A 25000-nucleotide genomic window follows, 5' to 3' on the forward strand; every position below is an offset into this window, starting at 1 on the left:
CGAGATCGGAGTAAGTCGTGTCTAGTCACACACGAGGTTCAGGCTGGATTTAATGTCAACGTAACGCTCGTGGACAATGGACGGAGAGGATTCCGTGGACGTGGACGTGGACGTGGACGTGGACGTGGACCCACGGGAGCTACAGGAGACCCTCCAGACGTACAGGAAGCTCGCAGACGACTTCGCGAACCACGACACGATTCTCAAGGTAGATGCTCGGATTCATCAAGCACATTTCCAAACAGATTTTGCAGTGTAGAGTTTGCCAGCAACAATCTGTTAACGGATACATATGATAGATCGTTTGCATGAATCATAGAGAATCTGTTGTCATCACAATAATTTGATAATATGGCAGAAATACTAATAATAATAACTGTTTAAATAATCATAGATTCAGTGCTGCTTGGTTTCGTAATCTCAGATTATAAGTCTGTTTTATTATAACTAAACTAGTATACATTTGCAGTATTTAAAGTAAAATATTTGTAGTTTGGCGAAAGTGAGAAAAAAATTCCAGTGCAGTCTAATACGGCGTTAAAAAATAAACTTAAATTTAATGCCAATGCGGTTGATGTTATAATATTGTGTTTTGAATGTCTGCTGGCAAACTGCTAACACACTGCTAATATTTTATTGTTATATTATCATTGGCTGATTGCTTTATCTGTTGCAGGACAAAACGGTCTTATCATACATAGCGTATGTTTTGGAAGTACCTGACTTAGATGTGGTTACCTTAGCTCTAGACATCCTGGAGATATTTGTAAAGAATGTAGATAATTATATACATATAACATCTACATTCGGCATACGTGAATCCTTAGAGGCGATTATTAATAAATACAGCTTGAGCGAACCAAAGATAGCCAGTCATGCACAGCACATCAAAGATGATATAGAACGCATGAAACCACCTATATATAACTTACGCAGTCGTTGCAGACGAGTTATAGAGCCTAAAAAGTTGAAGACGCATGTAATAGTTTTACATGTTCAAGGTTTATTACCAGTAAGCTATAGATTGTTTTTTGATTTATTTCAATCGCTATCACATGAGAAAGTAATTTATAAAAATAATTGTATATTTCATTGAAAGAGTATAATAATGTAATCAAAATAATTAGGAAACTCGCGCCGAGTTGGAACGGATATTAATAAGAATTGATGGTCTCGTTTCGCTTGTTGTCGATGTAGAGCATCAGCGTGTAACTATGCGCACCTTGAATTACGTCACTGCGAAACAGATCGCGGAAGCGATTGATAAAAATACAGATAATATGGAAGCGAGATTGGTTACAAGAAATAAACTTAATCAAGAGTTTCTCGTGAAATTGGTATGGAAGAATTCTTATCTATCTTTTAAACCGATTTATAAATCGAGTTTGTTTTTTTTTAATTTTTGAAAAGACTAATTTTATTAAATTAGTCATAATACATTAGTGTTTTATAAAATTACGAGTATGGTGAACTTCTTCCAGATACAAACAGGCGATAGCGACGGTGAAGAAATGCCTGATTATTTGCCCGAGGAGGAGGAAGAAGATGACAAGGAGGGAGTTGTGTCACTATTCACTGGTTTAAAACAAAGCGCTTCATCTCTATATAAATCTACCGCAGAATTTTTAAGTAATTCATTCTACTGGTAGAATTTTTAACTGTAACGGAGATTGTTGTGATTGTTGTAATTACAATTTTATTTATTCGAAATCACAATTGTTTGTTTGTCTCTTCGAAGAAGGGTTAGAAACAATCCGTGTGTATAAATAGAATATATAATCTCAATAGATATATATCAAAGAGAAAGACTTATTAAGACATAAATAATTTTTTAATTTTTTAAGTAGCAATGATCGATCAGTTCTGATTGTTTAAGAATCTCACACTCATAATTGACAATAGTCAAAGAGAGTAACAGAGAATTGATTTTTAAAATTTATTATGAGTAACACTTTTTGTATTGACACTCTTTGTGTCTCGATAGAAAATTAACATGTACAAATAGATCTCCAAGTTTTTACGTCTATATTTGTAAAGAAGAGTATGTACGTTTTACATATACAAAATTAGCTTTCTTATTTTTCATATTTTAAGATGCATGCTTTATCCTATAATCTAATGTGTGTGCATAAAACAGTTATGTATACACATGCAGATCCTGTTTATTACGATCTCAAATTTCTAAACAAATTCTAATATGTACATAAGCAAATTCCAATATGTGCTACATACCGCACTAGAAATCTAATTACCAATCTTATACAAACGAGACATTTTATTGTAAAAGCTTGTAACGTAAAAAATGTCATTAGATATAGATATTATATATGCGATATGACATTTAAGCTTTTGCAATCAAATAAAAATAAAATATTCTAATAATTTAATTTTATCTTTTCTTACCGCTTAATAAGTTCGTTACATTGATTGAGAAATTGGGTAAGGAATTAAATTATAAAATGTCATGTAAATCAACTTTATTTTATGTATAACACAAATTTTGTGTACTGCTTCTATTATTATATAATAATAGAACTAGTCAGTTTTTTAGCTGCCACTGCACAAAAAGGAACAATTTATGCATCTACTCGCATAAGTATGATGGATACAATACGTATGATTACTACAAAGTACATCTTTCTCTCTATTTATAATATGCCTCGTAAATTATCTCGTTCAGATGAGCACATCAAAATTGTTACTCTATCTTAATTTTTACGCTTATCCGCTAAGTTCCCGTTGTATTGTCTATATTTACAGATACAGATGTATATAATTGTCATTAAGGCAATTTGAGTTTCAAAGCAGGTACAATAGATGGATGCAAAACATCATTTCTTTCCTGTAATTGAGTAAACGAAATAGTTCGTAGACATGTGTGTGAAAAAAATAGAGAGATAGAACTTATGATAATTATTAGTACCGGTAGTTCGTGGAATGAGTATGAGGCTCGCGTGCAGCCCAGTGCTATTATAGAGCTTCGTTTTGAAACTCGAGTAGCCTGCATCACGTTTGACTATTTCACGCAATACAACTCACTTCTTAAACTATATATGTATATATAAATGCTTAGGCTGAAATCAATAAGTACATAGTCACTATAAGCTTACGCTCTTTGACTCTTGTTGGCTGTGAAGTAAAAAAAATTAAGTTTCTTACGTATGAGCATATTTCTTGAAAAATACATACAATGGTACCCCGTACCGTCCTATTATAAATATAATAACTTCCGAGGAAGGGAGTTTTGCATTTTTATACTTTATCTTTTCTTTCATTTCTTTTTTGCCTAACATCTTCGTATCCATAATATATTGCAAATATAAAAGACCGTACAGGTACAACAATATCTTTCAATACATGCTTCAAAGACTAAATTGCATATTATTATAATTTTATATTATTCTAATTTTCACTAGACACTTCAACGCGGTCGATGCATGCAAATTGCCATAGGCACTTATGTCATAAAATTTATTTAATTCGTTATCGTTACGTTGTACATTCTATTTTGTTTCGAGAGATTTATTTAACTCTTTCTTTTTTTTCTTTAAGAGAATGCATTTAAACTGTGCATGTATTTAATATCATTAGCTAGATGCTTTCATAACTATGAAAGCATCTTACCTTTCACACCTGCCTTTCCATTTCGTCAAAGATAAACACATAAGCGGAGAAACGTGGACTTGAAGAGTTGTTGACTGCCTGCATTTTTCAATAAGAATTATTTCTATGGCAATGGGTATGCACAGTTTCAAATTTGTGACTTAGAGTACATAGAAAGAATTGTAAACGCGAGACATTAAATGTCACGAAAGAAATAAATACATGATTCTTATCTGTCGAGTACACTCGGCGTCATATACAATTTAACATTCTGGATGACAATGATTATAGCGAGTGTTAAGCGTATAAGAACCTCCGACATACGTAGCGATTCCGAATAATATTAATACAATCATAACTGCATCTGCAAATAATATCCTTCGAAGCAGTATTTAGATTTGTTGAACGAAAATTACATTATACATTTAGATTCACGATCTTACATTGTACATGCTATAAAACATGTTGCGCATAACTCAAATAAACTTGAGCAATATTAATGACTTTTCAGCAATTTATATATGCGACTGATTAAATATTGATTAAGAATATTTTCGAAAATTATTTGGCTTTAATAATCAATCGGGATATAAGTCGCAAATTTTCGAATTATTTCGAATTATTACCAAATCAATAATTTTCTAAATAATATTACATACCTTTTAATATATGTATGTATACATGTGTATATATGAAAATGTATGTGGATGCAAGTATACATGTATATATGTATGTATGTATGTATGTATGTATGTATGTATGTATGTATGCCATTATGTATGTGTATACATATACGAATAGACAAATATCTACAATATTTAACATAAGTTACAGAATGAAGGATGATGTGATTACTGAATTTCACTTAGGCAGTAACTCTATTTTATAAACCATTCATAAATCAGATATAAAAATTACACTAATAACTAAACTATACTCGACTCTCCATCTTCATAGATCCACTCGTTGGTTGAGATGCAATTGTAACTTCACTGACTTCATCCGTTTCCGATTGACTCGATGTGTCAGAAACGTCGTCTATTTCCTTTCTCTAAATATAGATTAAATGTATGTTTTTTTTTAATTTATGTGTCTTATGAAATATGTTATTATTTGTAAAATTTGATTATAATCCTCGAAAAGAGACGAACAAGTTAGAAAAAAAATTTTGAAAAACGTACTGTAAGATTGCTTAATATATTTATTTATATTTTCTTTTCAATATATTGTGATGTAACAAATTTAAAAATACATAGGATAGAAATAAATATATTGTTCGAGTTACTTACTTTTTGGGAATGATGTATATTACGAAGAACTCTTTGAACATCCGGATTACTCTCTAAGGTGGAAGTCTGACTGGACGGAGGATGAGAATATTCAGAAGTATTTTCCTCATCGGAAGCTAATGTTCCCTGTATTCTGCCGGATGTTGTTAATTTAGATCTTCGTAATCTGCATCCAGGACCAATTGGTCTCCTGGCAATACTATATAAAATTCGACAAAATATAGTCATAGTCAAATATAGTCAATATAAATTAATTATTTATTATTAGAAATGCAAATCGAAATATCTGTTAATGCTTCTGTTCAAATCTTTTTGCAGAAAGATATTCATATTATAAAATCTTGCAGCGATTTTTTTAAAAATTTGAAAAAATTATTATTCAAATTTTTTTGAATTTAAAATATATTTTTTTAATTTCTGGAATATTAGATTGTTGTAGTAACTCTTAATTCTAAATATATATAGATGACAAAGATGACTAAAGAATATAAAATACATATATTATGTTATATAAAATATTATGTTTACTATTCATGACTAAAACGTACCTTCTTCGTCTCAAAGAATAATTATAGGTATAGCTTGGATCCTCTCCCTCTTCATCTGACCAGCTTTCTTCACAAGCATCGTCTTCGCGATCATCTGTATTGTCTGAAGATCGTATTTTAATGTCTGATTGTTCCACATAGTGCCCAGATAATTTGCTCGAATCTTCTTTATTTCTACTGTAAAAGTTTAATTACAAATACTTTAATACAAATATATCTAACAATATTAATTCTTAAATGATGTAATATTATATAATATTAAAACATTCTAATTTTGTTAAATTATTTGAAATTACTATTTAACTAAAAACAGAATAAAATAGATTTTTAAAATAAAATAACTTTTATTTCAGGCTTAATTGTAAGTTATATTCTTTGAATTCTAAATGATATTGTCAAATTAGTATAAACGCTACTGACTTATTATAATACTTAAGAACAAATTATATGATAAAAATAGTTTATGTTTTTGCGGATATTATACAATACCTGTGGGAGATAATGACGTCATCGCCATTTCCATTGTCAATGATAAGACGATTCGCATTAATAATTTCGCTGACTTTTCTGCCCAGAGTCTCAAGATTATCGTCGTCGCTACAATCCTTTAAACGTTCGTTTCCATTGGTGTTATTTTCATTTAAATGTTCAGGACTAGAGCATGAACTAGTTTGCATCGGATAGTGCGTCTCCGGCAAAATTGGATTACCATTTAAGCATTCCGTCGCTTGCTTATTCAATGAGTGTCTTCTCACGAGATCCAAAGAAGACTTTTCTGGTAAAGAAAGTATTATATTCGCTACTGAGGTATGATCCGTTTCATTGATATCCATGATATCCGTTTGCGTATGACTATCAACGAATCTTGCAGGTACCTCTATACTCTACAATTAAAAACCATATATTATTATCATATATGTCCATATTATCGTTAATAGAGATAAATAATAAATATTACTAACATAAAATATTAATTATTCATTTATTTTTTCATCAAAAAATTTAAATTTTAAAAATAAAATACATATGACTAAAAAGAATTAATAGGAAGCTATGAAAATTATTCTTAATTATTTCTTTATTTATCATAGATTATTGTCTTTACCTTTCTTTCACGATGAGGACTCGATCTAGGACTGGAACTCAGACCACAACCTGAACCAACTCTACGATGCCTGTATTTACGCTGTTTGAAGCTATTGCTAGACGCTAGAATAGTTTCCGGTTGATTCGATTCGTTTAGCTGCGTATACATAGTAGCTTTGAGCACGGGGCTCTGTGGCGAATCCGTAGGCGATGGTGGAGTGGTAGGCGTCGAAGAAGTAGAGAACTGTACGGTGCCGTTCCGTCTGCGGTACAGCCTTTCCTGGGCTTTCAATAAAGGACGGACAAGACGTTTCTTGTACTGCTTATATCCTGTTGATTGCTGTTCTCTCCTGAGACAAACCAGACATTTATTTCCAAATGTGCGAATTTGGCTGCGGTCTTGTACTATCTGTCCCGTAAGTGCAAAGCGGTTATGCAAAGCGATACAGCGTCGTCTATTTAAAGAAATGCAGAATATAACACATTACATTTCTTAACATAATATATTCCAATATGCATATATAATACAAAATAAATCTTTTATTTTAACGATATATATTATAATATGGTATTTTTCTCACTTTATCACATCTCGCTCGCGTAATTCTAATTGCAGTAGAATGGCATTCAGTTCTAGGTATAAATTGTTAGTCCGTTCAAGTTTGCGCTCATAGTGTTCTCTGACATCTTGAGCATGTCGCAATTCATCCTTCCTCCGTTGGATTAATTCAGCCTCGAAACGTGGATCAGTATTAGTAAATAGCGGCATATGCTGCATATGTTCCTGTATTTCTTTTTTCCAAGATTGCTGCAGTCAAAAAAATTTCGTTTATAGATATGAAATAAAAATACTCTTCTGTATTGCTTATTTAACAGACATCTTGAATAGTGTTTATTATTCAAGCAATCAAGCTTAAATTTATAAAAATTTACATTGTGCTAATGTCGGAGAAATTAATAATGGTCTTACCTGTGCCTTAAAGTAATCGTCGGGTTCTGTGGAGAGTACATCGACAGCTGCGATGGCGAGATGCATCTCGATAAGTTTAAAGGAAGGCCTGTTACGCGGTTTAGCTGACCAACATTGCTTAACTAATAGTCCATAACCCTCGGGACAACTGGTGGGAATCGGCAAATGAAGAGAATTGCTGCCCACTCCCCACATAACAGCCGAGGAATCGACATCCTTGTAAGGAATTTCACCGCTCAGTAATTCCCATAGTACGACGCCATATGACCATATGTCCACCTTCTCCGAGCACGGTTCATTTCTAATTACCTCCGGCGCCATCCATGCCACCGTACCGGCAAAAGTCATTTTCGTGCTAATCTCGTTCCACTGTCTACTCGTGCCAAAATCACTGATTTTCACTATTTCTCCTTGTCCTATCAGAACACTATAAATATAATTTTCTCGTTATTCTATAATTATTTGTAAGTCTTGTAGATGTCTTTTTATTATAAAGGATTGTTTTATATCTGTATATATGTAATTTTTAAAATATCTGTGTAATTAATTCTAAATTTTTAGAAATATTTATATCTACTTGAAATTAATTTAAAAAATCTTTATCAAGTTTTATATATTTAAATTTATACATCTGAAATTTATTAAAGTAATTAAAACTTTTTACTTTAAGTTTATTTATAACTCAATTTATTTATAATTCAGTTTATTTATAACTCAAAAAATAATAGTCAAATAATAATCTCTAAAAATCGCAGAATATTTAAGATAGACATTAGATCATGATTTTATTTTTTTCATGATTTTATTATTTATCATTTATTTTATTTTTTGCTTACTTTGGGCTTTTGAGATCTCTGTGTATGATTTTGTGAGCATGAAGGTACGCCATCCCCGCAGCAATTTGTTTTGACCATGACACTAATCTAGCAGGAGGAACCGGTTCTCCAGCTCTCAGAAGGTCGTACAATGGTCCGAACGGACAAAACTCCATTATTATGCAATAGCAAGGAGGTTTTGTACACACTCCTCTGTAAACATCAGGTAAACATTTAATAATGAGCGTTTTATAATACAACCTGTATCGCAGTAGTGTAGAAGAAATAGAAAGTCTCACTTGAAGTGTACAATGTTCGGATGATTGAGCTTTCGCAAGTGGCGTATGTCAGTCTCTTTCGGTTCTTTCACCTTTTTTACAGCTACTATTTCTTTATTTAATTTCCCACTAAATACTGCACCTTGAGCCCCGGATCCGAGCCACTGTAGCTCACTAATTGCTTCGAAGGGTATCTCCCAATCGTCTGCTAAAAAAGGCAGTTCGTCTAAACAACGACTTATAGAAATCTCTTCGAAATTACGATTATTTCAGGCGGTCGAAGCAAGTAATCACATTCATAAATTCTATTTTAAGACACACGGTTAAGCATACACATGTGCAAAACTGATCTTGCAGATTTAAGCTTTAATTGCTTTGAACGCCTTTTGAAAAACAATCATAAGGAACAATAATTATCGACAACTGTTGACCGTTAACTTCTACTGCGCATAAAATACAAAAACAATTTATATATACAAAGTATTCAAGTTTCTCAACGCAATGTAACTTAATTTGAAAAAAAAAAAGGAAAAATAATAGGTAAAAAAGCCGTATGGAAACTTACATAACTTACTTGAAAGACCCTTGATCTTCTCGTTAATAGCAGCCTTCGACAGCATGGTCCAGACGGGACGCATGCACCCCAGTATGCCCTCGACCCAACTCGATCGTTGAGAATCGATGCTTTCCGATCCGGTGGCGCATTTCGTTGCGGCGTCGCTGGAGTTACTTGCGGAATTGAGATGATTACTATTAGGTAATTGGACCTCTCGCAGCTCGGTGATTAGCCGTTCGGGGCTTCCCGCGATTTCACTCAGTTGTGCCAGCTCCTCTTGGATGCAAAGCATGCTGAAATTTTACATATAGATTACTAGTTGGAAATTTTCGATGACGCTTATTACGCTCATACACGCTATCGCAATACATTACGGCAATGCCCGGAATGCGGAGGTGCAAACAACATCGGAGACAAAGGATTCAAATTAGCCGTGATAAAATTTCAATGTGTGCAGAAGGGCGTGTGTGTTCGCAAACAAACGATTGAAGCTCGCGATTCAGACAATGGGAACAGTATGCGGAATTAATTGCGAATTAATAAATTAGTTCCGTTTCCACGTGTTATGTGTGTTTGTTCCTCGGTTCGCGTTCTTTAAATGTTCGGGGATCGATTACAGTAAATATATTATTCGTAGCAATCCACGTTTATCTTTGTCATATACTACACTTATATTTATTTTATATGGAATCATATACCATTCACATATCTTATCAAGCACGCCTCAAGAAAAAAGATTTGATTTAATAAATGCTAAAAGTTATCCAATAAAAAAAAAAATAATGCAAAATATTAAGTGTTTATAAATTTCAATCAATTTATAATAAATTTTAAGAAATGTACTTTAAATCTCTTTTAAAAATTTATATATTTATTTTATTTTATTATATTATTATACCATATCTTGTAAAAATATATAAATCTCTTTTCTTCTCTATGCCTAATTTTTAAAAATCTTTTAATTTATTTTGTTAACGTCTCTCTTGCATGTTTTCTTTAACAAAACAGTTTTTAAACCGTGCAATATAATATAATCAAAGAGAGTTTATTTTTGCAAAACATATCGCAAATGAAAAAAATAATCAAGCCAAGAAAAAGAGAGCTTTATCTCGATGTAAATTACATTGAGAATTATTGACGAAAGGAGAAACCAAAAATTGCAAGTAATTTTATCTTTATATGGTCCAATGAACGATAAGAAACGTACGTCATGCCGGCGATATCAATTGCCAAATAGTCTTACGTTGAACATTCAGTGATGGATTTTCGATTAGATGCAAACGTGAGTCTAGATATCACAGGAAATTCCAAATTAAATCGCACCTATAAATTTCAAAATATCAAAACGGTTTTTATCAATACTCGATGCATTTAACGTTGTTCGATACGTAAACAGCTACATCCGTGTTTAATTAAAAATCGCAAGTCTTTAAATTATCAATGTAAAATGTAAGTATCGATCGGTATAGCTGTAGAATTATGACAATACCATTGTCTCTGAAGCCATAAAGAGCCATTTTAAATAAAAAAAAAGTGTATATATTACTCTTTGTGTATATATTACTTTATATTACTTTTTTATAATACGTTATTTTAATGTTACCCACTCAGTGTGTTGATGACATTTGTATCGAAAATATCGAATATATTTATCGGAATTCTGACATTTTTTACGAATCAGCTTATATCAATTATCACCTGACCGGCCTATGTCTTCATTCGCGATAACAAATAAAACGAGCAGTCTCATAACAATAACCTGCACTTAACACAGGCGATCAAAGTGAAACCTGATACCACGTGATATCATATTTTATAAATTCCAAAACATCTCTCGCGCCTAATATGTGATATCGTTTTTAAACAATTTTTTTTTCTTTTTAACAACAGAACAATGTTATTTCTCTTTGTATCGTTTGCTATCCCTAATTAATGTGATATCGTTCGCTTTTTCTCCGAAAATTCATTTTATTTGCTTCTTCTTTCTGCCTCGAAGACTGCCAAAAGATGATATTGTACCGATAACAATCGCAACGCGTCGCTCCCAGACATCTCTTCAAGGCTACACGTGGCAAAAGGTTTACGTTTGTGTCAATGACTTTCCACGGCTAACACACTAAGTGGACACATGTATCTGCGTCTCAGTGAATACGGACGCATCTGGCAAGTACGAGAAAGAGCTTTCATTATTCCCAATTCCCACGTCAATATCCACATATTTATAAAAGAAATTCAAAATATTTAACCAATAATATTATTACATATTTTTATATTTTTGACAAGAAAGAACAACTCTTCGACTGATTTCGACCTTTTTCCTTTACAGAGATAAGTTAAGACAGAGAGTAACTTTTTAATTATAGAGATTTAACTGAAGATAAAGACATTTTACAAAGAATTTATTTAAATAGTTATTTACTTGTAAATTTTTACAAAGTTTAATTAAGAAATAAAAAAAGTCCGGAAATTTTATCAATAATTTAATTACTTTTTATTTAAATACGATTAAATTCTATTGTTCCAGAATTTAATTATCTAAATATGTCATATATTAAAAATATGTTAAAAAAAAAAAAATCACAACACACAATAATCTTTCAAAAATATTTCTAAATAATCTTTTAAAAATATTTAAATATTTTTTTTCGAAAAAAATCATCGAAGAATTCTTTCTCTAAGAGAGACTAAACTTATCGAACACCATGTATATTCGAGGACACTCGATATCGCATTCGCATCGCGGAGATGACTCGAAATGTCACGCCCACTAGTAATTTCGATTAATACGACGATGCAACTTTTCATACCTATTGCGGAGATTTGTATTACCGGCTCTGATAACATGGTGCGCCGTTATCGGCCGTTTTATTCGTTATGAGAGCGCGCAACAAAAACCTTTAAGCGGAATTGCAACAATGTGGCATGCAACGCGAATATCGATCGTGCTCTTTACGTCGCGACTACGTTACACGTACAGATATACGTTTCTAAATTTAATTCTCAACTGATACTATTGGTTATGCTCTACTAAGTCTTCAGCATTTCTCACGGACAGATTCTTTCAGAATTAAATTTATTGCGACGTGTACTAGTATATTTTTGAAAAAAAGATCCATCTCAAGTAGCGCACTATCTTTCCTTATTATTAATTTTTATTAATTATATCCGGATATTGCATTCCTGTCACAATATAAAAATATAATAAAGAAGTATATAAATATATTCATACAGAATTTTGAACAATTTTCTAATAGTGACATTGCTTGACACAATTATTTGTACTATAAATGTATTTATTTATATAAAGTACAAATATTACATCTATCTTTATCTACTTCATACGTGTTTTGCGATAATGTACACGATAAACACATATTTAAATTCAGATAATTAATTGCTATTATTTAATAATAAATCTTTCTTTTTGGTTATATATTAAAGTATTAACAAAGCAATAACAAATAAAATAATGTTTATCAACTCTAAATAATTCCGATAATGAAAAATATCCATAATTTAAAGTTAATACTAAATAATACAGAGAACTTCGTTAATTAATTAATTAGTTTAAAGCATTTTTAGTCTCTTTTCCGGATCTAAAATTAAACAAAAGAATCTGAATAAAGTTCCATTTATAAAAAATATATAAAATTATTTAATAATAAAAACTTAAAAAGAGAAAACAACGGGGATTTCTTCTCTTTGTTATTTTTTTTTCCAAGTTAATTTTTGAAAATTTCACTGAGATTCCACAATGATTTACTTTAATGTAATGAAACGGAATTCTGCATGAATCTGAAAGGAAAAACAGGAATTTCGCTCGCGTGCGGAAGGAATTGCATAAACAAGCACGGACTGTTGTGTTTGAATTAGTTATCAGTTGTTGATTTTATTGATAACCAGTACAGCACGCGGGAGAACGTTCCGAATGTGTGCGTTAGTTTTATCCAAATTTATATACAAAAGATAGAGTCGACGTGTTTGTAAGTGGAACGGGCTCTCGACTGCGTCGTGAAAAATATCAAAACAGTGCGGATATATGGGCCGGCTGTATTTTCACGCCGACGTTATCATGCCCGCGTGCTCCAACGATGACAGTATCGCTTGTTATACATATCGTGGAATGTTAGGTCGTATTAGACGTCAATTCCGTTCCGAATACAAGTTCTGTTAAATAAAAAAATTTTTATCTTCTCATTATGAGCTCTCCGTACGAAAACTTCGGTTTTTCAGCTAGAAAGAAGAACGAAAGAATGCGTGAAACTAAGAGGAAAACGATGACTTTAATAAGAAAATTATATTTTCATTAAAATGATTTTAGATAAGGGACATACTTTTTGGAGAACATTAATAAATTAGTGATTTATTAAGAATAAAATTCGAATTTAATACAAATTTCTGTTTTTGTATTGATAAAAAAAAAAAAAAAAACAATAAGCTGTCAGAGAGTTTCGATAAGAAGAATTTCGTCAATATTTAAATATTTCAAAATGTTGACCTCAGAGACAAATCTTAATTTCCGAAAAAGTCAATTATACCACGATAATGCATTTCGTTTTCCCATTTTCCGTTCGAGCGTGAGGTATAAAAGTTTATAAAGAGGTATGAAAGATGGGCTCGGGGAGTGAAAGTGGCCTTGGAAGCGCAAGTGGCAGTGCCCTTGACAGCAGAATCACGGCAATCGCCGCGGCTTCGAGATAAAACGATTGTCTTCGGCACAGCCGTCTCCTCCTATCGTCCTTCTCTCGCGAATAAGAATACGCGAGTAAGAAGCCGAGCGTTAATGCACATGCAAGAGCCGCCATAACGAACGAGTCGAGTAAGTGCATAGTACGTGCATGCACGTTTACCCGTGGCCTTCGTATCAGCTGTCTAGCTGGCGTCATTCAATGAGGGCCGTGCTGATCGCCGTAAACAAATACGCTGACGGACTGACGGATATTCTTTATGTCAGCGTAAATTATATTGCGTTATACGGCGTCTATTCGTCTCCGTTTTCCATTTTTAAACATTTTCATATTTTCATATTTTATGGCTCATTTTTATCGATCTAAATCTATAAATTTTAATACATGTCATTCCACCACGTATCTAATATAAGGCAAGCGATCGCACGTACGACGTTATGATTACATCATGTAAATGCAAGTCGTTCATATGTTCCTCATCATACTTTTCCGATCTTTCCCGGAATTGCATATAATAAAAGCATAAATACAAATCACATGGACGCGCCCGTGGAAATGTTCTAAGACATAGATTAAAAGATACTTAGATTATTCATTTAAGACTATTTATTTATCTTCAAGATATTTACAAGATAATGTAACTTGGTTAGATCTCAAGAAAATGTTATCGTAACGTAATTACGTACTTTGTAATTACAAAGAAATAATGAAGAAGGAAAATCTAATTGTGATCGACACCAAGATATCACAATCTTAAACTTAGAAATGATAAAAAGAAAAATCACCGAAATGATATACGTATATAAAAAATGAAAATTGTAATATGTATTATATCGATACTTAAAACGCTGCTTTTCTTATTTTCTCTGATGTCTCTAAATTTGTTTTGTTCACAACCGATATTGTCTGTATTGACACGTGTCCGAAAGAGATTTATTATTGTAACATATTTGAGAGATACCATATAATTCTAATTATCAACAGCATTCGTCCATACAACAAGCATACATTTTGTAAAAAACACAGAATGTAACTATAATTAAAAACCATCAAATATTAAAACAAAAAGAAAAACAATTCCTTTGCGTGGTTCGTTGTTGTGCAAAAAAAAAAAAAAAGAAATAAAATAAAATCTGACTTTACCATTCTCTCGACGATGCGAGGCGAGGCACGATATTTGTATTTTTAACGCACAATCATATATACATACACATTGCACATTGTTTGTGCAAAAGCGACTCGTCTATATAGCATAATTGTGACTACGAGAAATGAAACATCACAGATATTAGCGTAGCATGAATCTCGTAGCGTGTCGGATCTCGATTTTTAATTAAAGGAAAACGCCATTTTCCCGCGTCTGATTATTTATTCCGCGAAATCACGGAGTTGGAATATTACGCAAATGAGATGCAAAAATCGAAAGAGAGAGAGAGAGAGAGAGAGAGAGAAAGAAAGAGAGAAAATTCTGTTTCACGACTAGCTACGCTTTTTCCAATATACAGTATCACTCCTCCGAGATTCGCATGTTGACAACAAAAGCGAGAATAAAATTTCGCGTTCTCAACATTTCGGGAAAAATCCGAGCCCCGAGAAGGAATGTGCTTGCTTAGAAGATCGTGAAACGCGCGGAAATGTTTTCTCCATTTTTGCGAGATTCACGCGATCCACGATCATACAATGTCGCACCTATGTATCTCACGACAGGAACGGGGAGGAAGATTCTATTGTTATTTTTCCTAACACGCTTACATCATTATCACCTTTAATCCCGCGTGCCGCCTCCTCGAGAGGCGAGGCGCTCCGATTACGCGCGTGCTCTCGGAATTCGACGACGGAGAGAATATCGCCTCGGAGGAGAGACGCTTTTTGACGGAGATGATCTCCGCTATCCGCGAAAACGCGCCCCGGAACTTCCACCTCGTGGATTTTTTTCTTGGAATTTCGCGGAAAATCCCCGTCACTTGGCTTGCTCACCTCTTCGTCGTAGCGCTGGCCACATCGCCGGGTACTATCGCGACGACGTCGCCGCCGGCGGCGACGTCGTCGTCGTTCTGCGCCGTTGGCTTCTTGAGGAAGAACCGCGCGAGGACCATCGCGTCGCGCACAGCATATGGACGTACTAACGTCGAGCACAGCAGCAGCTACACCGAGAGCGGCAGCTCGGCCGACGAGGCGAGTATCGCCGTTAACACGTCGCACCACCGATCACGCACCACCGCACGGTCGTCGCGAGAGTCGAGAATCCGGAGCGCGATGCACGCACCGCATGCACGCACGCACGCACGCACGCACGCACGCACGCACGCATGAAATGTATCCCACTTAGTGGCGAGCGTGTTGAAGCACAGAGACTACAGACAGGATTTCAAGAAAGCTACCTTTGTCGTCTCTTCCGTCTCGCTCCTTCTCTTTTCCTCTGTCTTTTTCTTTTCCTTTCCCCCCTCTCTTCTCTCTCTCTCTCTCTCTCTCTCTCTCTCTCTCTCTCTCTCTCTCTCTCTCTCTCCCTAGAGTTATCTGCTGCCATTCTGATATCGGCACATGCTATCGACAGCGCTTGCTCGCTCGGTCGCTCGCTCGCTCGCTCGCGCGACGCAAATGCTCGAGCCAGATAACGCGACGCGCGCTATTTTGAATCCGTATAAATGTATAATTTCTATATCCCTATTTCTTTATTCCTTGTTGTTAATTGTTAGATCTATAGACTTTTAATAAATGTAACGTATACATCCCAAATTGGTAAACTCAATTCTATGTCTACAGACTTGACTTCAGTACCACTTACTCTAATTTATATTTTTCCAAATAAAAAAAAAAACCATACATTTAATATACGTTTATACTTGTTAATTAAAATATTCATATTGAATATTAAAGAGTTAATAATCAATAATTAATTTAAATGTAATAATTAATAATTGGGTAATAATAATTGATTAATGTTTTGCGCATAACATGCTGCTTCGAATCCGTAGAAGATAGGATCAAAGAAGCGATAAAAACGCTTGAAATCTTATTTCAGATGTAGAAATATTATTAGAGTTGATAACAGAGTTATCATAGTTGTAATTTATCTTATTTTGTTGTTGTTAAATTATCGTGTCACAGTATCGATGATGAAATATTATCGACAATTAACGCATTTCATGTCGCATTAATTTAATATTTGATGTAAAATATTAATCTTGCACTAACAATGATAATAATAATATATCAATTTATGTCAGGAAACTATTTCATGTTTACATTCTTCTTTTACAAAATATGACTTGACTTTTACATAATTTAACTTGTTAAAATGTTTTGTTTCACATTAAGTTTTTTAAATATTACATAAATGATTTCTCTCCACAAGAGCCAAATTTTGCAAGTGTAATAAAAACTTGTGTTTCAGATATTAAGACTTTTGTTTAACATATAATTATATTATGTATTATAATAAAAATATAATGTCAATTAGTTCAAATTATAACACTGGTCTATTTCAGAATCAAATTTGCACAGATATATCAATATTTAATATAAAAATATTAAATAAAATTTCATATGTATATTTTTTTTTTACAAAATGTGAAGTAACCTGAAGAGAGATCCCACGCAGCACGGACCATGTTAACAATAAGGAAATAGAGAAGTAACCTGTTAGTAAATATGTGAGCCTCCGGATGAGGAGACGACAGGACCACTCCGCTCACGTCCGCGGATGTTCCCGTTTCCTCGGTTTCTAAGTTGTACATCTCGGGTTGGGCCAGGGTCTCGGTCTCAGCAGGGGTGCGCATTCTCGTCCAAGTGCCAGATTACCAAAGGATCTGAAATAAAAATGCATTTTGTTATCCTTGACCATTAACTCTTAATGCAAATCGCAATTCTCCGCGGGAATTGTTTGCCGAAATTAATAAGTGGAAAACAATTATATTATGTAAATACATTAGCTTATATAAAAAAGTAGAATGAAGCGTTTTTTCTTAATTGAGAATTATGCTCAATCAATTTGACTGTGATTGAAAAAAAAATTTACGAAAAGATTCTATATATTTTTATTAACGATTTGGAAAGTGTTATATCAAAATTTATAATTTAAAGAAATAAATAATTATATTCCGCTGTCGACACTGTCAAATAGCCATTATTAAAAGCTCAAATACCAAAAACTTAATAATTCTAATTAAATTTTAATTTTATAAAAATATTTTTTTTATTTGATCGTTACGTATGATGATTAAAAATTTAGTTAGGATCCAATTATGCCGATTGTTTCATTCAATACTCGATACGTTATACAGTATCTGCATGTTATATCTGCATGTTATCACATTGGAATGAACAAAAATGAAAAGAGAGGAGTAAGAAATCACCTTCGGCGTAATAACTACTCGAGGGAAGTAACAGGAGGTTCGACGGAATGCCAATCTAGTAAGAGGTGTGGTATTTGTCCGCATACCGAACCTCAGCACTCGTTTTATTTTATGTTCAAATTCTTTAAGCCTCAGGCCTGACCCTCTTACTCAGGAATTTTTTGCAACAGTTAAGATAACCATCCTCAAAGCAACAATAAAAGATTCTATGAGGATAAATCGAATACAATAGATAAATCAAGTTGAAAGATGCATGAAAAATTATTGTTAAATATATTGTTACAAAGCAAAAAAATTTATCATATTATATTTTCCCTTTAGTATGAATCGGACAAAAGACTCGAAACATCATTCAACAGTTTCAGTTTGAAAATTCAAATTTCAAATTCGGATAAAAATAAACAATCGCGAACTTCAATTTCTAAAGTTCGAATTCAATTATTGAAGTAAGTTACATTAATTAAATTAAACTAATATTAATTTGGAATAACTTAATTAATAAATCTTGCATATTATTTCTTATAGTATTCGTTATAAGAAAACGTTAGCCTTTATTTATTTCGTGAATTATGATTGAAATTGAAAAAAAGATATGTTTTTTAAACTTAGGATTACCGATATGATGAGCAGGAGAATGAATTATATGTAATATTCGACGCACGTCCCTTATGCAAAAGAAGAAAAAAAGAAACCAGGAACTCTTCTAGAATGAGTCACTCGTAGGTGCGCCCTCGATTAATCCTGCGCACCTGGATCGAAGTCTTGCCAAGTTACTTGAACCTGGCAACCCCTGAAACCGCTGTTGACTCTAGCACGCAATATCCGCGAATATCCGTTTTCAATATTACCATAAAAAAATGTATTCTTTTTAAATTATTTGATTTTTACATAGTTCAACTAATGTTTTGTTTCATATTAAGTTTCTTAAATATATAAATGATTTCTCTCTACAAGAATCAAATTTTGCAAGTATAATAAAAACTTGTTTCAGAAATTAAACTTTTGTTTAACATATATTATTATATTATGTATTATATTATGTTTAACATATAATTATATTATGTATTATAATAAATATATAAATCGTTATCAAATTATACACACATCTACTTCAGAATTAAATTTGCACAGATACACAAATATTTAATATAAAAATATTAAATAAAATTTTTATAAGAAATTTTTAGGATGAAAAAGAACTTTAATCTGCATGCAGATTCATTTCATTTAGAAAGAATAAATAAAACCTGGTTATATTTCGAAGGGTTGCCAATTTTTCCTGAGAAACATAAATTTTAATGAGAAGGGTGTACACCCTCCGGTCTAATTCTATGCACCCTGTACGTAAATTGCGACTTTAATCAGATATAACTCATATGTCATCTGACAAAAATAACAAATAGTGGTATCGCATATGTTAGTCCGTTACTTGTCTATAATTATGTTATACCTTTTTTAAAAAAAGGAATGGAAATTAGAGATGTCAATATATTTTTCGCGTATAAATTTTATATTTTAATTAATTACAAAATAATTAACTTTATTGTTTATATTAATGAAATGATGATAAAAAACTGATGATAACTTAAAAATAACGATAATAAGAAAGAGCATAAAAAAATTAGTGTATTAAATTTTTATGAAAAATAAAATGATAATTATAATCCGCAATTTTATTTTGAGAATCACTGACTGTCTGCTGTCGAGGATCAGAACTATTTGGGTAAAGATAAAATACAATAGATAATTTTTCAATAAATGCGTTCAATAAGATACGTACCTTTTCAGAAGCTAAACTACACTATACAAATACGGAAAGTTAACAAACCTTTATTTAACTTAGAATATATCTTATACAAATCTGACAATTTGGAGGTTCAAGCTTATTTAACATGAAAAAGCGAAAATTAGTTTTACAGATAAAGATAACTTTCCAAAGATTATTTCTAAAGAAAATCCTATCCAAAGAATTCATAAAGGAAAAATACATCGCTGCCTGCGACATTCTGTGTGACAACGTTCTTTACGAGATCCCGCATAAATATCCGAATCCATTTTCTCCATTCTCTACCTCACGGTCTATCCTGCAAACATTACCTTTATGGGTAACACGACGTAAAAACGATTAGGAGACACTATCCGAGAAGAAGTGCAGGCTCGTGCAAAACGTCGCATGTGCGGATTGACCTGCGCATACAAAAGGGAGTCTATTCTCACCGGGACCGCACCAGCCCGGCTCCTCAGGGCTGACAAAAGTGACGAGGGTGGAGAAAATGAAAATCCATTTCCAATGTCGTTAAATAGATGTAATGCCGCGAGCGTGAACGGTTGCTCGCCGAAACCGCTTTCGTGCGTCATTCGCACGAACACGCAGTAGGCCGGTTTGTTACTACGGTTCTTGATCGACCAAGCAAGTTTTCTTTTTCTTTTCTTTACTCTGTTAATTACAGTCCGTTTTCTTTTATGGGTAAAACCTGATTAGAAATTTCATACACGTAGCTTTGTTGAATGATTTTTGACGTCACGGGATTTTCAGAAAGTATTTTTAAAAAATATCAAAAAGAAAATTAGATATTTTATATTACTGGATTTGTACTCATTTCGCTTCAAATAAATATCGTTTTGATATTGATTCGTTAATAATTGAATTTATCGACGGACATCGGATATTGATAAGAATAATAAATAAAATAGAAACCGAAACCAAAAAGATATTATCATAGTGAGCGTATTAAAAAGAATTTAAAAAGTATTTTTTAGAAAAGAAATGTTGAATTCATTGCACGTACAATCGTGCTCCGATCTTGCATTGACCTTGACTTATCGCGTTATCTTTGACTATATCGACTTATCTATTCTAAATTCTAATAAATCGAAAATAAATTTAAAATAAATTGAAATTAAATATATATTTAATAATTAGATAGAGCTATTTAATAAGATTTAACAAGATTATACATTTATTCTTTTCTATAAGAAATAAAATAAACGTAATATTACAAGAAAGATTAAAATATTTTTCGTTTTGATAAATATTTATTTAAAAAAAAATAAATATTTATACATAATATGTAGAAGTAAAACGTTACATTGCATTGGCTTCTCGAATCTCGAATTCATATAGCTTTAAGTATTTGTCAAATTTCCCAGTTGAATAAGCAGTAAAATAAGCATGCACATCGATCGAGCGAAAAATTCTAAATATGGAATTATATAGTGCCGTCCTGAATACACGTATAAATAGAAAGAAAAAGGGAGTAAATTCTAAAAATATACAGTCGGGCTTATTCGAAGATTGTGCATTTCGCGGTGTTTGTCTCGTGTGTATTATCGATTGCACGTAGTTGCCATGTATGAATGAAGCCGTCCCTTCAGGCCTCGTAAATAAACACATGAATCGTGACGCCGGATCTTTAAAGGATAGTTTACGCACGCTTATACCATCGCGCATCCTGGCATTGAAATCACCACTCGATAATGGCCAGTGATTGCAACGCAGTACGCGGTGCCCCGCGGCTAATCACCTACAACGAACCGATCCATACATTTTTTGAAAATTTTTTGAAAAATACCTTGCAAACATCATTATTTATTATTATTGATTACAATCATTATCACTTCTCGCAGTTTCATTGTATAATTTTTTTGTGTATATTTAAACAATTATAATCGTATAGAAAAACAATTGTTCGATATGCAAAGTAATTAAATTGTAATTAAATCCACCATGTATATTAAATTCTCTTCCACGTCCGAAGTACAAATTACGATCTAACAAAAGAGGTCCCCGATAATGAGAGACACTTTTCGTGTCATCTGATAACATTAACGCGCATTTCCGAAGTGTGACACTAACGCAGTTAAGCAATTCCTTCTTAAAGAATTCACACTTTATTTTCCTGATTTAACAATAATTCTATTTCGTTATCAGTATTCTTTATTTGTCAAAGATTTCGCTGGGTTAATGTCTATTTCTTAACTTTAAGAGTAAGTTAACTTTAATCTGAGTTTAACTTACTTTTTATCTGTTCTTAGTTCTAAGAATTAGAAAAAGATAAAAAGTAAATTAAATCAAGATTAAAATAGATAAAAATACGTGCTGATAAAAATACGCATCCTAAATCTTAAGTTATTTCTTCCGTTTGTTAAAGATTGTCATTTAAATATTTGAATTAGAGATAATTAGTGATTTAATCATATCATTGAATTTAATGCTGTCAGTGCTTTTGAAATTTATACTGGCATTAAATGCAATGACACAATACTTTTGAATGTCCCATAATGTTTCCTTTAACAAGATTAATCTCTTTTGTATGATCCAGTAAAGCATTTTATTACTCGAATAAACCTAATTTTTTTAAATCTAATTAAATTCCTCTTTCTGTCGTAGAATTACAGACTACTAGAACATTCCAGTATAAAATGTTTTCCTGATCTATAATTTACATAAATTATGCTGTTATTATAATTCCGCCACGGTTGAGATATATCAATAGCACATTTCTCAAGAATTTTGATTTATTTGTTACGCCGTCACTTAGATCTTAAATCACACGAGTGGAATTATTCCCGCAGTGGTGAAAGGGTTGATTAACGTATCAAATCCGACTATGTATTACACAAGAAAATAGAATATAGATGTATAAAATAGTTACAAAGAGCGCGATCTATTAAAATGTAGATTTTAATTTTATCATTATCCAAAACATAAAATTTTTCAACGATAAAATTCAGCAAATGTTTATGTCATAATAATGTGCGGTGAGGTGTAAAATTTTCAAATGTTACATTCATTGAAAAGAAAATTTGAATTCTGTAAGATTATAAACTATTTACATAATACAAACAAAAGCACTTTTATTGCGTCATTTTACGAAGAATTTTAAGTGAAAGCAAGAAAAAAAAAAAAGAAAAAGAGATTGGCTGGAGAGTCAGAAGAATCATGATAAAGATTGGATTCTTTTGAACAAGAGAGCAAAAACGACGAGAGAAGCGACAGGAATCTTCCTAAAAAAAAAAATCCGATTGATATTCATTTCCATCAATGTAGATTAACTTTAAGCTTTAAGTTTAATTTACTCTTATCTTTATCCTTTTCTAATTCTTAAATCTAAAGCGAGATGAAAAGTAAATTAAATTAAAAGATTAAAATTAATGATTAACATTAATCTACAATGGTAGAAATGAACGTTACTCGGTCATGTCAATCGTCACGCGAGGACGACGTGTCCTTTCGCATCTAAGCCCGTTCGTTTTAATTGCACTCCGTGCACCTTCGGCGAATCGGTTGCACGCACCAGTGCGCACCAAAGGTCATCGCACATAAATCGACGTAAAAGCGTATCGTTTACTATACAAGGCATACGAGTGACCCACGAGCGGAGCGCCCGAATTTAAGGTGCAAATATCCATTTCCAGCGATGTAAATTAACTTCAATCTCTCACTTTTATTTCTTTTTTACTTTTCAAAATTAGATATAAAAATAAAGAACAAATCGAGAGTAATAGAAATAAACGTAAATCATCTTGATTATTAATCAAGTTTGGCAAACGAGCCGAAATTCGCTTCCGCGCTACTCTCCTGCCCTTTGACCTTTAACCATCGCGTTAAGTCGAACGCGTCAAACGTCACTCTTTAAAAAGAAAAAAAGTGAAACTATGTACCAGAGAGATTTCGTATAAAAGTAACAAACTTTGCGAAATGTTCAGACATTGTCGGAAAGCCGTGTGTGAGAAACTGGGCGAGAAAATCGCGATGCGAAGGAAGATAAAATGATGCGCGATACCTGCGAAAGTTTCTCAATATCGATATCGCGCAAAAATCCAATTAGGAATCTCCTTGCCTGTACCTCTCCAGCTCGCCTCGGGGATGCATAAATATTACGTCTATCTAGTTATTACGTCAAGTAGTGGAAGCAAAGGATGAGAACACGACAGGTCAGAAAAACGAGCAGTCCTTCGTGGCCGATCGCGGCTGCAAGGCGAGCTTTCACTTTTCTCGATTTGCACAAGCGCGAACGAACGCACGCGCACGCGTTCGCTCGTTCGTTCGTTCGCGCGAATCCGTTCGGTTATTCTCGTCGTCGTCGACGTACGGACGATGCGGAAGCTCTCCTCGCGGGAGATGGGGGATGAACGTGCGCTCGTTCCTCCTACGCGGGAGACGAACCGGGAAGGAGACAGACGTATATATGTGTATGCGGGCGGGCGGGCGCGCGCGCGCGCGCATCTCTTATCGATCAGAGCGCTTGCTACCCTTTTGACGCTCACCTGAACGTCGCTCTCCGGCGCGACAACGGAAGCGATGGCTGCTATTATTAGTATTGCTGGTGTTGCTATTGTTGCTATCGTTGCCATCCACGCTCACCGCTCGGCGACGTAGGGAGGCTCTGTCTCTCTCTCTCTTCTTTCTTCTTCTGCCGAGAGCGTCGTCGCGACGCTACATTCGCCGTCGCAGCGGCTCGCCGCGAGCGCGACTCGAGGGCTGGCTGTTCTTCCTCGCCGCGCGGGAAGTCTCCTTCGTTGTCGTCGTCCTCGTCGCCGCAGGCACAAGCCGGGGAAACACGCAATACATATTACATCCGGTCTGTCGAGGAGCGAAATCCGAGGTGCGCTCGGTCGCACGCGCGCGTACTCGTGTTTATATCGTTGGCGACGTTCCCGGTTTACCCGCTCCGCTTCGCGCAGCGAACAACCCCGTGGCGATAACACCCCAACGCGAGACGCGTTCGACGGACACTGGACAAAATGGCGCGCGTCATTGTCCCGCGACTCCGACGCCAGAGCGCGCCCGGTCGCTACGACGGACCGGG

At 33.7% G+C, this 25000-nt stretch overlaps 2 protein-coding genes across 10 annotated transcripts; one reads left to right on the top strand and one right to left on the bottom strand.

Annotated features, from left to right (window-relative positions):
* The first annotated feature begins 68 nt into the window (after positions 1 to 68).
* LOC105430210 (armadillo repeat-containing protein 1) lies at positions 69 to 4871 on the top strand. Its single transcript, XM_025219069.2, has 4 exons — positions 69 to 208; positions 677 to 1012; positions 1128 to 1337; positions 1482 to 4871. The coding sequence occupies exons 1-4, from the start codon at positions 77 to 79 to the stop codon at positions 1647 to 1649; spliced, it is 846 nt and encodes a 281-aa protein (XP_025074854.2). The 5' UTR covers positions 69 to 76; the 3' UTR covers positions 1650 to 4871.
* On the bottom strand, positions 2463 to 24930 carry wnd (Mitogen-activated protein kinase kinase kinase 13 wallenda). 9 transcript variants are annotated; one of them, XM_089077053.1, is made up of 12 exons: positions 24459 to 24930; positions 17473 to 17642; positions 9164 to 9438; positions 8611 to 8815; positions 8333 to 8524; positions 7497 to 7923; positions 7108 to 7334; positions 6546 to 6981; positions 5930 to 6324; positions 5441 to 5614; positions 4893 to 5091; positions 2463 to 4654 (listed from the first exon to the last, which is right to left on the bottom strand). In XM_089077053.1, the coding sequence occupies exons 2-12, from the start codon at positions 17610 to 17612 to the stop codon at positions 4535 to 4537; spliced, it is 2790 nt and encodes a 929-aa protein (XP_088933179.1). In that variant the 5' UTR covers positions 17613 to 17642; positions 24459 to 24930; the 3' UTR covers positions 2463 to 4534. The 9 variants fall into 9 exon arrangements, with proteins under 9 accessions (XP_088933179.1, XP_088933183.1, XP_088933185.1 ...); XM_089077057.1 differs by having other exon boundaries at positions 5441 to 5617; positions 8611 to 8794; positions 24459 to 24928; XM_089077059.1 differs by having other exon boundaries at positions 5441 to 5617; positions 6546 to 6876; positions 24459 to 24928.
* Positions 24931 to 25000: the final 70 nt, after the last annotated feature.

The sequence above is a fragment of the Pogonomyrmex barbatus genome, unplaced genomic scaffold (assembly GCF_055798465.1).
Source record: "Pogonomyrmex barbatus isolate J1 unplaced genomic scaffold, ASM5579846v1 scaffold2, whole genome shotgun sequence".
NCBI lineage: Eukaryota > Metazoa > Arthropoda > Insecta > Hymenoptera > Formicidae > Pogonomyrmex > Pogonomyrmex barbatus.